Here is a 13,744-nt window from a genome sequence, read left to right as displayed (position 1 = left end):
AATGAAGAGCACAGAGACTCACAGAGAGAAATCTGACAGACACACTGGCAGACCACACCCTAATAAAAAACAGAACAGGCATCCTAAAGACTGGTTCAGTGCTTTGTATGAGTACTTGCAAATAACACACATTTTTAGTACCTAGCTGGTTACAGTACACATCTTCTTGAAAATTTATTACAAAATTGGAGGATTTTGTGTAATGTGCTTTATTAAAATCTGCAAAAAAAAATGTATGTGTACTGTAAGGTTTACTGGTTAAATAAACATTTCCAGCAAGACTCTCCTTTATCAGCAGGCAAAACATGTGCATGTGGGGTTCTTATTTCAAAATACACTGTTCCTCCAATGTAATAAAACCATCCAGGCCATCAAACGTCTTAAGAACAAAATGAACTGCAAGAAAAGCTGACTGAACCACCAAACGTTTAATCCATTAAATCTTTCCTGATTTCGAAGGATCATCAGCTGTTAAGAAACCCAATGGCCCCTTCATCCTGACAGCCTACCAAGCAGGCTCTGCTAGAACAGTGTGATCCCATACAGCCACTGCCCAGTGCCATTAAGCACTGCATGTTTCTAAAAAAACATGTCTTTAACTCATTCCTCAAATTTACAGTCTTTTGTATGTGTACCCTGCATTGAATTTCAGTTCAACCCAAAGCAGTCGCTCTGTTTAACATATTATTAGTGCAAGTACCTAATTAGTGCCACATTCCTACATCAGATATAATAACAGCAACATACTTGCCCTCATTTGATGGCAATTGTGGCAATTCTAAGACCTGTGAACTCACATTAGCTCAGAACCACAGTATGTTTGTAAATTGATTTAACTCTTCAATGGTAAAGTGTACAGAAGGTAATATAATATATTAAAGCCAAAACTGTAAGGACAATAATCAGCATAATAAACGTATACGTTCCTTGTGTTTGAAATATAAGCATGAGTGATAAATACATAACTGATACCAAACAATTATAAAAGTTATTATTTACTGAACAAAGCATTCACACTCAGCAGTGACCCAGTGCAGCATTATCTACCCATCCATTTTTTTTTAACTGCTTATCTTCTTAGAGGTTGCAGGAGCCTATCCAAGATGTCATAGGGCAAGAGGCGGGGTACAGAGCACCAGTCCATCGCAGATAATACACACCAATCACCAATTATCTTAACAAGCGTGTTTGGACGGTGGGAGGAAGGCAGAGCATCCACTGAAAACCAACAGAAACAAAGGGAGGACATGCAAACTCCACACAGAAAGCCCTAAGCTGACAAGGACCATCAAAACTGCACCACTATTCTATTTTCACTAATAACATGTTTGACATAATTTATCTAATAGCTTTATTCAGTGAGCGCAGAGTATTCATGGTTAAGTCTTAAAGCTGAAGGCACAGTATAGAAGTGTATACTTAACATGCACACTTCATTATTTGTTTACTTGTCACAAATCTTGTCATCACTGCACTACTGAGAAATGTTATCGCACACCGAAATGTTTCCTCACGTCACGGAGGCCTAGTGTGCGTGGATTAATATAACAACTGCCTGAATTTCAACAGGTAAAAATGAAAACAAAACAAACAAAAATCTGTCTCTTAGCCTGCTCACTGGCTTTTCTGTTTACTGGTCTGTGTTTGCTTAGTTACTGTTGATGAATTTGCTATGAAAAAGCGCCTCTTTGATACTCTGGCCATCACATGGAGAGACGCTTCAGGCTGTGATTGTATCAACTGGAAATAAATAAAAAACAAAGCGATTTTTAGACAACGTCCAATGGAAAAATGTCTCAGCTCTGAAGAAAACAACATACTTAATGAACAAAAGGTTGCACAGGATTGATTTAAATATATTTATCAGCATTACCCATATGGAAAAGATGTATATAAATCTTATAAAGTTTGTATCCTTCTTGTGTGAAACTTGTATGAAGAGCATACAAGAGTGAAAACAAATATAAGATCCCTTGAAAAATTATATAAATGAAACTTGTATGTTTTGGATACTTACTAAAACAATTTCATAATCATATAAGCCTTATATGATTCACTATATGAAGTAGGCCACATCTGATGCAAGTCTTTTATAAGTTTTTTCTATTTCTTTTCCATATGGGCATCATCCGCTTATAAACACGACTTATTAAGGCAACTCAATCCAGTAATTTCATCAAACTGCTCCTGTTGTGTAAAACTGCAGATGCAAACAATCCAGAACTTTGTAAAGAATCACCTCAGCTCATAAGTAATGTGTTTCTGCTTTCTTTGACAGACTCTGGTAAATAAATATTGAAAATCTTTTACTAAGTTTGTTGTTTTTTTTCTCCGATGAAGTGCAGAACGTAACCAAAGTAGATTGGCTATAAGAAAATTCACAAACAAACCTCAAGTTTTAACCAGGGTCTGTCTGTCCAAACAATTCTGTGCAGAATAATATCAATAAGTCCAAAACAAGGACACTAAACCTATTTAATTTTTCTTGACATAGTGATAAACTGGTTAAATGGTAACATATAAGCATTACTCTGCAACGACAATGCTTCAGACTGATGCAAAATAGTTTCTTAAAATGATGAGGAAAACAGAAAAGAAGCACCTTACCCTTCCTTGATAAGTTCATTTTTCATGCAACTGTTGATGCAGAGTTAACGTTTTCCCTAAAATCAGTTTATAACATCTAAAGCGGATCACAGACTAGCTGCGATGGCAAAAGAACACTCAAAAATAAGTGTGCTTGTTGTCTTATTGCAGCTCTTCTGCCGGAAGACACCAGCCACAGATTCCTAATGATGCTACATCATATGATCCCATTAGAGTGCAGTCGGGGCGTTTAAGCCTTATACCACAGCTGACTGTGCCTGCTGGCTAAAATACTCAACAGCTGAGAGAACATACTCGCAACAACTATCTGGTACAACAGGGCATAGTAATAGTTACATGTTGTTCTGATGCTTCAGATTCAATGAACAGGAAATACAAGAGTTAAAAGCACGACTGTCTGTTTGAATTTTGCCCTACCGGATCTCCAGAGGCCTGCTACGAGAATGCATGATTATGAGATGTCAAGATCTAGCCGTCGCAGATATGCTGAATGAAGTTAGCCCTTTATGTGTGATGGATTTGTTCTATTTAATGAGACAGACCCAAAAGGAGCAGCTAGAAAAGCTACTGAGGAGAGCTGACGTGTAGCCTGCTATGTCATTGCCCTGCCAGGTCTGAAGCACCAGATATTTGAATTTCATTCCTGTAAGCGAGATCTTTTTAAACATACAATAATAATAATAATTTACATTGTGAAAATATGATTTGCTCATACTGAAGACTTGTTTTATCCTCTTGGACCTTTCAATTTGACGCTTGCAATCAGAGTTTTTCCTAAACATATTTCAAGACTAATGTTTTTAATATAACAGCTAAATAAAATAATTAACAAGCCTCCTATTTAGTGATCAACTATGATGACAAAAACCCTTTGTTTGGACTATTCAAATTCAACCTAAATGTGATGTCATGCAGGAAATATTCCCACTTTTTCCACAGCAGGGATAAAGACACTAACACCAGCCAGTCACCAGAGAGAGAGAAGGGGGGAGAGCAGGCTGACATTTGTTGAACTGTCAAGCAGCAATCAGGCAATTTCTTCTTCGTCCTAAAGGTGACACATATCCATTCAACACTGACTCTCCTACCTTTGTATTTTTCCAATACATCCTCATAAGCTTGGAGGTATTCCTGTTCGTCCGAAAGCGCATAAGCCGGCGGTGCGTACTGAGCCATAACCCGGGCTTCCCAAACTGGACATTCACCAGCGACGGACAGGGACACAGCACGGGTGCGTGTGTGTGTGCGTGTGTATGTGTATGGATTCAGAGTGTAATCGGCGGTGTTGTTGTACGAAAGGAAACGCCCTACAACCCTCCCTTGTCTGCGCTCCGACCAATAGGCGACACTTCCTCTCCGGACTTCACCAGATTGATAGGAATGACTGTCGTACAGGCTACACTGGAAAAAAACAACCTAAGGTTCATTTTTTTAGCATGTCACTTAAATCAATACTGGCTTTAAAGATAAATTAAAGCCATTTCCAAATCTTATCGCGAGTGATTTTCATTAAACCGGAATAACCTCATCTCAGTAGGATTTTAAAACTGGGCTGAATCATGCTAACATCATTTTTTTAGAGTGCGCAAAAATAAACGCCTGTTCTTGTCAGCCTCTCCAAATAGAGACCGTGTAGCTATCGCGTGTCCGAGCGGTTTTGGCTGATTTAGCCCAAACAAAACGTTTGAAATATTTATCTTTGTTGCCGACATAAGCTCAACATTAAACCTAAGGATACCCAGCTTTTATTGAACGCGTCACGCATGACAATCTATCTGAAACGCTATTTCTCGTAGAGATTTTACGGCGTTAATTAGAGTCAAAGTATCATTATAAAATGCTTACGTGATATAAAACAAGTTTTCCGATCAACTTATCAAGTGTGAAGAAACTGCCAGCCCATGGCAGGGGGATAAAAAGCTTTAATTACCCACTTCGGCGCCAATAAATGTGTACTGTGATTGTGCATATCAGCAAATACATTTTAAAAAAAATATTATTATTATAATAAATTTTTACTTTTTGGTTAATAACAAGAGACAAATGTTAAAACTACACTAGACAATCAATATTTTGTTGGTTGGGTTTAAAGCATCAGTCTAAAAGCAGAAAACAGGCAGACCAAAATACCATCACATGTGCCACAGATCCACGTCACTACAGACAAGCTTGTCCCCAAATAAACCTGAGCTCACGAGAAAATAATAAACTTAAGGAGGTCTGTCATTTTTTTCCTCTAAATACATCATATGTGGGGATTGTAACATATCCCAAGACGGTTTTTGTCCTTACTGCACATTGCTATCTAATAACTTCATATTAAGGAGACTCCCCCTCACCTGCGATCCTGAGCACAGCTCTCTCCGCCGGATCCAGCACGGATCCTCCCTGGATTTTCCTCTTGGACCGCTCATGTCTCGGCAGGTTCCAGGGTAAAGTGTCTCCGGGTGCGGGAGACGCCGATCCAGATTTAAGACTGTACTCATCCTCGTCCGAAAAATCCGCCGAGGAAGACATGGAGCAGTGTAGGGAAGGATTGCCCGAACTGGAGCTCTGTGAGACAAAAGAAAATGGGGATAAGGGTGGAAAGAACAATGCTTGTCTTGAAATGTATGAGAAACACAGCTAAGCAATTAAAACGTTCACAACCCATCCCCTCCCCGCCTCACCATCGCGGGTCAAGGTGCATAAATATGGGCACGTTAGGTGTGAGGACCCACACTTGATCCACCAACTCCAAATGACCCGTAACAATAAGCGAACGAGGCAAATGAAAGCGATGCGAAATCAATAGTATCTGGCTCCCCCGCCAGGTCAATGACAACACTTACCACTGTATACATGGAGACCTGTCAGCTGGAAGAAAGGCAAAAAAAAGAAAGAAAGAAATTCCTTATGCGTGTTATTAGCTTTCAGACTTCATAGACATTTTTCACAAGGTGCCACGCCCTTTGAGTGATGCTCCGGCCACGCGTTCGTCCCTTGTCGGAGCATTAAAGATGTGAGGTGATGTCAGATCTCCAGAGGGCTGGAGGGATGATACGCTGTGTGTTGTCGAGGCAAAGCTGGACCGTGATGGGAGAGCAGAATGCATGTGTCTGCGCGTCACACCCGGTAGCCAACAACAGCAGCTCCAGGAGCAGCGACGGTGGTGTTAGAGCGCCATCCTTGTACAAATCTGATGTGTTGCTACAAATAGCGACCTTAAACGCGGGGTTAATATGAAGACGGGGGTAATCCCACTGATTACCATGGCGAGGACTCCACAACAGACCCCCCTTGGTCACTGCTCTGACTTTGCACACAGTTACACAATTACGTGCGGATGGACACTGAAGTGTTAAACAGAGTAAACCACTGTGCTAGTCAGAGTCCAGCGGTTGCACAACACGACACACTTGGTTTAAATATTAAATCAGAAATATATATTTTAGAACAAAACCAAATTAACTGACATTTAGTTCCAGGATTGACCAATTAGTTCAGTTCTCACACATTCTCCTTTTGTAACACAAGTCACAACAAAAACGCTCAAAGGAAGGACTGGTAAATGGATTACCTTCTTTTGCAATTCCTTGCTGCACCCTAACACACCTGAGGTTGGGCAAGAGAACAAACAGCAAGCACAGCCCAGTGGATAGGGTGGGGCAAAGTTATAGCAACTTCAACCACTTAAGTGACAAAAGTGCAGTTTAATGACACTTGAAACAGATAATCTGTGGACAGGAAAGGAAGAGGTCTGCCTTCCTCTTAGTCCTGTGTTATTAAAAGGTAAACCTAGAGCTTCTGCACAGATTGTGAAAGTGGAGGATATTATTTCTTTGGAGTGACAGAAAGTGATTTGTGGCTTAAAATAGCCGCTGCTTTCATGGCTGTCTGCAGAGCTGATAAAAGCAACATGCTGTTAATATTAGCAGCCTTTTTTTTTTTTTTAATTGTCGCATCACTTTTCATCAGGATGAGATCAGTCCTAAAAAGTGCAGCTTAGTGTTGCAATTTTTATCAGCTCTCTTCATAATTCCTACTCATAAAATGCAAAACAACTGCACGATTCGAGGAAAGTTAGTACTAACTTACTACTGGAATAAAAGCATGTTCTCAGAAGTCTGTTTGCACTTAGTTTCATTTAAAGAAAATTACAGGCATAAGACTAGCTGAAATATTAGAGCCACTCTCACATCACTTGGGGAAGTAGATGATTCTTTATTACTTTTTAAAACCTCATAATCTTTGCCCAAGAGCTGTTACTGGCGCTAAAAATAATTTGAGCACGATCATCACGAAGGTTACTCTTTACCGGTGAAGACTTCTTTTGGTTACTGTAAAAGAAACCAAATTTTTCCACTCAGGACCTGGTTTGAATCAGCACTGGGCTGAAATTGCTTGTTTAAGCTGCATTCTGCTGCTGGTCAGCGTCATTTATATAGACATGTTTATTTAAAAAAACATACACAAAGAACATTTGGTTTTATCACAACAAGAGAACCATGGTTGATTATTCATTTTAAACAGACTGTTGTGAGCTAGGCATGTAAACACATTATAAATGATGTATTGTGGCCTGAATTAGGCCCGTGCTCACTGATCTTGTTGTTCTCATAATTGCATTCATCTCGGAATTGTTATTCTCATTGTGATTCAAGTAATTTGCAAACCTCCTTTTCTTGCTGTGTTGTTAGACTAACAATATTGTTTCATGGCATCATTTATCTTTTTCTTAATCCTTGGTTAAACATTTCACCTGCATAACAAATGTATAAATAAAACGTCACATAAAATGTTAACTGGTGGCAGCAAAATATCCAGTTCAGAAGCCTTTCCTCACAGTTGGCTCCAGTCAAGTTGTTATTCATCTTGTCTGCTGACCAGTCAAATAGTAAAAAGCACAAAAGTGTTTCTGTTATCTACAGTATTGCAACACAACAAACAACTATTGGTGGAGTCTGCACCAGTGATGGGTGTGAGGAGATCAATAGGATCCTTTGGACAGTTTGTCAGTCTAAATTTATACACTCATACTAAACAACACCAAAGTAAAGCAGTAGGGGTATGCTGTATGCTGGTTAGTGTATTTAACATTCTCAGTGCAGTCACATTTGAATCAGACACATTCAAAAACACCCACAGATGAGATGATTTTGTGAAATCAGAATTTCTGTCTCAGGAATTCAAATATATATTCCCAGATTGGAGGAGCAATACATAAAGAAAGGGCATCAAAACAAAGGACTTTAATGTGGTTGCACCTTTTGTTTCTGTAAGTCACCTTCTTTAAGGGGAGGTCCCCTCCTTCTTCTGCTTTGTGCTCCTGTAATCATATGTTATCCCCCCACCCACTCAGTCTTTGGGTCAAATGTTGTCCCTGTCTTTCCTTACTGTAAATTTTACCAGCACAATCTGAAAGTGACAAAAGTATTGAAGGACAACAGGCCCGCTCGCGTTCTCAAGCAGTGCAGCTCACAGACAAGATAACACAAAGAAGGTGGAGATGTGGAAAAGCTGAAGATCTAAAACTGCGGTGAGTTAAAGGGCACAGGGAGCGTACCATATTACGCTTCCAAAGGCACGCACTAGCGTGCAGGCTAGGATGACTAATTCAAATTATTTAAGGAGTCATAAAATCTAATAAAACGGGTGATTCACTTGTGAACTTCAAGCTGCAGCAAAACAAGAGTTTATTACTATAATTATTGTTATAATTAAGTGAAATATGTTTGGATTGTTGAGTCCACTGAACCTTTTTAATGATGCAGCACCTTTAAAACACCGCGGCATGGGGCATATCCATAGAATACTTTATTTCTGTTGAGTTCATGTACTTTTTAATTTCTGGGGAAAAAATATTTAAAGCAAAGATTACAGGATCTGTTGGTAAATATATTTTTTTAATTTTTAAATGTAAATGCTGCTGTTGGTTATTTGCACTACTGTCCATGTACAGCTCAAAGGCTACTTTATTTTTATTTATTTAATGTATATCTTGCACCACTGACACTATTCTACATAGTGGCAGTAGTTCCTTAGGGTTCCTTTATCTTTTCTTAATTCTTCTTTATAGTAAGACTAGGGAGAGACAGTATTTCAATTCTTCAGTATGTCCTGTACAGGTAGCGGATTGGCAGTAAAAAAATCTTTAAATGTTTGGTCTTTATTATGATGATTAGAAACTGAACAAGACACCCTGCAGTACCAGCACAGCAACGTTTCATTTCTTGGGAAGAAACCCATCATTCAACAGCACACCCAAGTGTCAGGTTCCTTAAATAAGCATCTCCCCTTTGCCCTAGAGCAAGTTAGCACTCCTTTTCCAATGTACATTGTGATGTTCCTGTTGAGGGGAGCAAGCAAATCCAGTGTATTGTGTTATCATTAGTCTTAATGGTAACAGTGAAGTGGGGTACCTACAGGTTTACGTGTAGGGGTGACTTGTACAGACTGGTAAAATTCTGGCAGGACTCTCTTCTTCACTTTGCGTTTTCTTAGAGACGACGATGAATCGGGTTCACTTTCAGGAACCTCGACCAGATTGGGCTTTTCCTCTGTCACTCGAGCATGTATGCTCCTTCTCGGGCGATGTGGACTGTGCCTGAAGCCCTGGGGAACATGAACATGTCAAGCTGGTAACAGATTATGCATTAGGCATACCTTAGCATAAGAAGTTAAAAGCTGTGTTAGATTATGAAGAATTACAGCGTTTGTAATTCAGGTTTAAAGTAGAGGTGGGATGCTGTTACTTTATAGGCTGATCACACAGAAACTTCAGTCACTCTGAAGAGAAAATGTGCTTTTTAAAATTACATTTATCTCAAGTTTTCTTAAAGATTGAGGACACTGTTTTACAACATTAAGGCTCTAAAACTGCCCTGCATTTGATGTCCTTGAACATGATACTGAATCCCTACCAGCTAAAGTACTGAGTCAGTAGGGATTCTGTATCATGTGGTTCAATAACATGACCTACAAATGAAGGCAAGCTTTTGGTTTTGCAACTATAAAAACAAGAAGACTGCATTCTATAGCAGTGTAGTTGGCCATAACACTGGTCTGCCAATGTTGCACTTGAAATAAAGAATAGCTTTACTAAAACCTTACACTGTCATTAGTTTCCAACAACTCTATAGTTGCAATTGTAATTAAAAAGAGGCTATCTCTTTCATAGGCCAAGTCAGGAAGATTAAAACCGGCTACTAAAACAGCTTTATCCATAACATAATGTTAATTTTTAGTTTACCATAGCTCTTGCAGCGCTTATTTTTATTCGTAATCATTCCCTTCCAGGCTAAAAGCTTAGTACTTACATGGCTGTTTTCTTAAACCATTTCTACTTTTATTTTGAAAGCAAAAAGGCTTAAAACGGAAACGGATCGACAGAAAATGGTCTTCGTGTTTTCAGTTGTCAGCACCAAATGACATTTAACATAATGATATTGTGGATCGTTTAAAAAAAAGCTGTTTCTGTGGACTCAGAGTTAGCTCTAACCCATGTGTTTCTGGGAAAAAAACAGTAGTGAAACTGCAATATCACCCACATCATTTATTGATAACACATGCGCACTGCGCACAGCAGAGACCCTAAAATAGCCATGCAGCCCTCGATAAAAGTCTAAAAGAAACGCTCTTTAAGGTGAAGCGTTGGTTAAATCACAGCTTAAAGCTTAAATGTAGTCTCACTTTAACACAAGTGATCATTCCTCCTGGCTATTAGGTGACAAAGCCATTATGTAAAAAGTTCATCATACCTCTGATCGAAAATGATGCGTTCGCAGGCCAACTATAAGACAGATAACAGATATTACAAAAGAGATGTTAGGATGTAAAACATTGCAATGACTGCAGCTCGGCTATGAGATATGCATTTGGCCATAAGTAATAACAAGTTTAAGATGCTTCAGGTTACTTTAAGTAAAAAAGCAAAAACAAAATCCAAGATACGCACAGTATCACCTCTGAGTCTCACAGCCCAAACAGGCGTTAACAGTGATGACTCTGCTTTTATATACAAAAGATAAACATAATCAGACTATGAACGATTACACGTATCTCTAATGTCTGTAGGCTACATGAATATATGTACTATGAGCTGTCAGGAGGAGAAGATGCGGCTGGCCTGTACGCTACTCACCGCGGTTCTTGGGGCGTCCAGAGAGCACAGATTTTATTGGATGCTTTCCATTACGAAGCCTGCGATGCCAGCAGCAGAAAAACAAAATTGTCGCAATAGTCCCCAGCAAAAGCAACAACAACAGCAGCACACATTGAATACTGTACGGCCTTAGTAGGACCAAAAACGCCGCAGCGATCATCATAAGACGAGATATAGGGCAGATCTGGCAGCCTCAGACAGCCGGCTCTTCCGCTGCCGTTATGTCGCTGATAACTCGGCAAGAGAATAAAGACACTCACTAACCTACGTGAAGCATCGCACAGTAAACCGCGGAGAGCGCACAGGTCCAGAAAGGACAGCCCAGACTGTTGATATCATTATTGTGGGGTACAATGCATGACTCAGCAGAGACGCCACTTTAAATTATTTATTTATTTTTTTAACAGGGGCAGGGAGAGTCAGCAGATTCATCCCAGCATCACTGTAATCTGCTGCAGAGGGGGCTGCCCACACGAATAACGCTGCAATAGTAAATAACACTAATCCGTGTAGACCCGTGGATGTACTGCACTAGTAGGGACGATGTAAATTTCTTTAATATTTTTAAATGTGATCTAGAGTGTCATCGCCACTGTATACACATACAGCATGTTTTTTGCCCCGAAATGAAATATCGTTTGTATTTTGTAGAGCAGGTCTACCCAGTATGGTTTTAAAATGTATGTGCTGATAGGTGCTGAGATGAGGCAGGTCCTATGCACAGATACTTTGAGGATTAGAGCGAGCAGAAACTCTGATCATAAGCCAACACGGGTTATGTAATTTTGGGGTGAGATGACATCATCTCTCCTTCTGCTAAATGAAAGACTCAGACAAGCAAAGTGTGGCCGGAGAAAAACACGTGTTTATACAACACCGCACATTGTGGGCGTAGGTATGTAAATTACATTCGACTATTCTTAGACTATTTAAATTCTTAGACTAGTAAATACAGTTTTCCACCTAACAGCATATGTATAGTTGTATGTGTCACTCATACATTTACCAACTTACAAATATAATCATCCCAGTAGTTAGACATAAAAATCTACATTTTATTTTTCAAATAAAATAATTACTTCTCATTATCCATCAGGTCATCTTTGATGTTTTAGAGTACAGCTTTCAGTATTATTGAATTAAACTGTATTATTTTTGAAAGCTTTCAAATGTGTTACAAAATGTAAGCTTTATAAGCTATTGTAAAAGCTGTGTACTTACAAACTGCAACTGATGCCCTAGATTGCACAAGGCTATACTAAAATGTCTGAAGGTGTTATCATTTGTCATAAAAAAAAGCAGCAGCAACAACAAAACACAACCTACAGACCTTCTTTCGCCTTGTTTGAATCCTGGTTATGTCTCTGTGCTTGGCTTTAACTTTCTAACTACATGGCCTGCTATAAATATCACTGCATATTGCCATATATGCAGTGATATCATATTGCCTGTGTCAAATATGTAACATATGAGTTTTAATAAATAGAAGAGAAGAGAAGAGAAGAGAAGAGAAGAGAAGAGAAGAGAAGAGAAGAGAAGAGAAGAGAACAGAGCAGAACAGAACAGAACAGAACAGAATGAAACCCCATATCCAGAAAAGTAAGATGCTGTATAAAATGTAGATAAAAACAGATTGTAACTGAATTTTTAGTCACAATAGAACATTATAAAAAAATCTAATCTTTCAACTAAGACATTTTACTATTTCATGAAAAAAATTTTTTTATTGAATTTGATGTCATCAGCACATCTAGAAACAGTCATAATTTGGGCAACTAAAGCCTGGAAGTGGTGCTAAAAAGAAACAACTGGAGTAGCATGTTGCAAGGGACTAGGCTCAGTGCCAACAGGTTAAAACTGAGCGTTTCAGAAGTAAAGATGGCTATAGGTTCACCAGTCTGCAAAAAAACTGAGGTTAAAAAATGTGGAACAGTTTCAGAATGACATTCCTCAGTGTAGAATTGTGAAGACCTTGAATATTTCATTGTCTACAGTGCATAATATCATCAACAGAAAATCAAAATTGGATGCCTGCAATATTTGGGCCCTCAAACAGCGCTGCATTACGAAGGTAATATAAGGTGTGCATATTTCAACGAGGTGACACTAAACTCTATACTTTCACCAACTGACAACATTTGACACATCACGAAATAACATAAAACAAAGAAGACCCAGGGATGTGGAACAACTACAATCCTATATAAGAAAAGAATTGGAAAAGATTCCTCTCCCAAAAGTACAACAATTGGACTCATTAGAGAGCCTAAACGTTTACAGACTCCTTTTAAAAGAAGAGGGCATGCTACACAGCAGTAAACATGGCCCTATCCCCACCCTTTTGAGATGTGTTTATACTTTTTCTATTGTGAATAAAATATTTGTTTATGAGATTTGCAAATCAATGCATGATGAAACTAGAGTTATAGAATAGAGTAGATGTGTGTTCTGCATTCAACGTGGTAGAGAAGGGCGCAGATGAGCACCATGTAATGCTGCTATTTACATATGTATTTGGTGTTTTATGTATATGAAGGTGTACAATTCATCTCTCCACTAAACGATGTTAAATATGATACATAAATATGAATCTAGGTAACGTTGGCGCCTCTGGCGGGGATAACTAGAATATTAAAAGGGTAGTAGTTCGTAACATCATCGCGCTTCGACCCGGATTAGATAAGAGGGCAGAGGCGGACTTTGTTCTCTCGTGTATTTTGTAGCAAGCCCAAGCTCCGTCCACGCGGCGCACACTCTGCGAACAAAAAAACCGCACCCGCTATACATGACGTCCGGACTAGCTGCGTTTACGTTTATTTGGGATGTTGTAGCAGTCAGCTACCAATCTGACAGAGTGAGCAACACAGGTACAGGTAATGCGATGCTTATCTTAATTTAAACTATGAGTCTCAGATATGCCGTATTTGATCGGTTTTACCGGACGTTAGCCCCTTGTCGGCATCCATTTATTTTTTAGAGAAGGTCGTGTAGCAC

At 39.1% G+C, this 13,744-nt stretch overlaps 1 protein-coding gene across 1 annotated transcript in view; it reads right to left on the bottom strand.

Annotated features, from left to right (window-relative positions):
• dst (dystonin) overlaps positions 1–11,149 on the bottom strand; it is a 104,812-nt gene extending 93,663 nt beyond the window's left edge. The window contains 4 exon segments of the mRNA XM_085182055.1: positions 4,947–5,160; positions 9,013–9,201; positions 10,347–10,378; positions 10,730–11,149. Of these exon segments, the coding sequence (XP_085038181.1) occupies positions 4,947–5,160; positions 9,013–9,201; positions 10,347–10,378; positions 10,730–10,913 (619 nt within the window). The 5' untranslated portion in view covers positions 10,914–11,149.
• Positions 11,150–13,744: the final 2,595 nt, after the last annotated feature.

Source organism: Neolamprologus multifasciatus, chromosome 13 (genome assembly GCF_963576455.1).
Source record: "Neolamprologus multifasciatus chromosome 13, fNeoMul1.2, whole genome shotgun sequence".
In the NCBI taxonomy this organism is placed as follows: Eukaryota; Metazoa; Chordata; class Actinopteri; order Cichliformes; family Cichlidae; genus Neolamprologus; species Neolamprologus multifasciatus.
The sequence above is the reverse complement of the archived record's forward strand: the minus strand, read 5'-3'. Positions and strand labels throughout refer to the sequence as shown.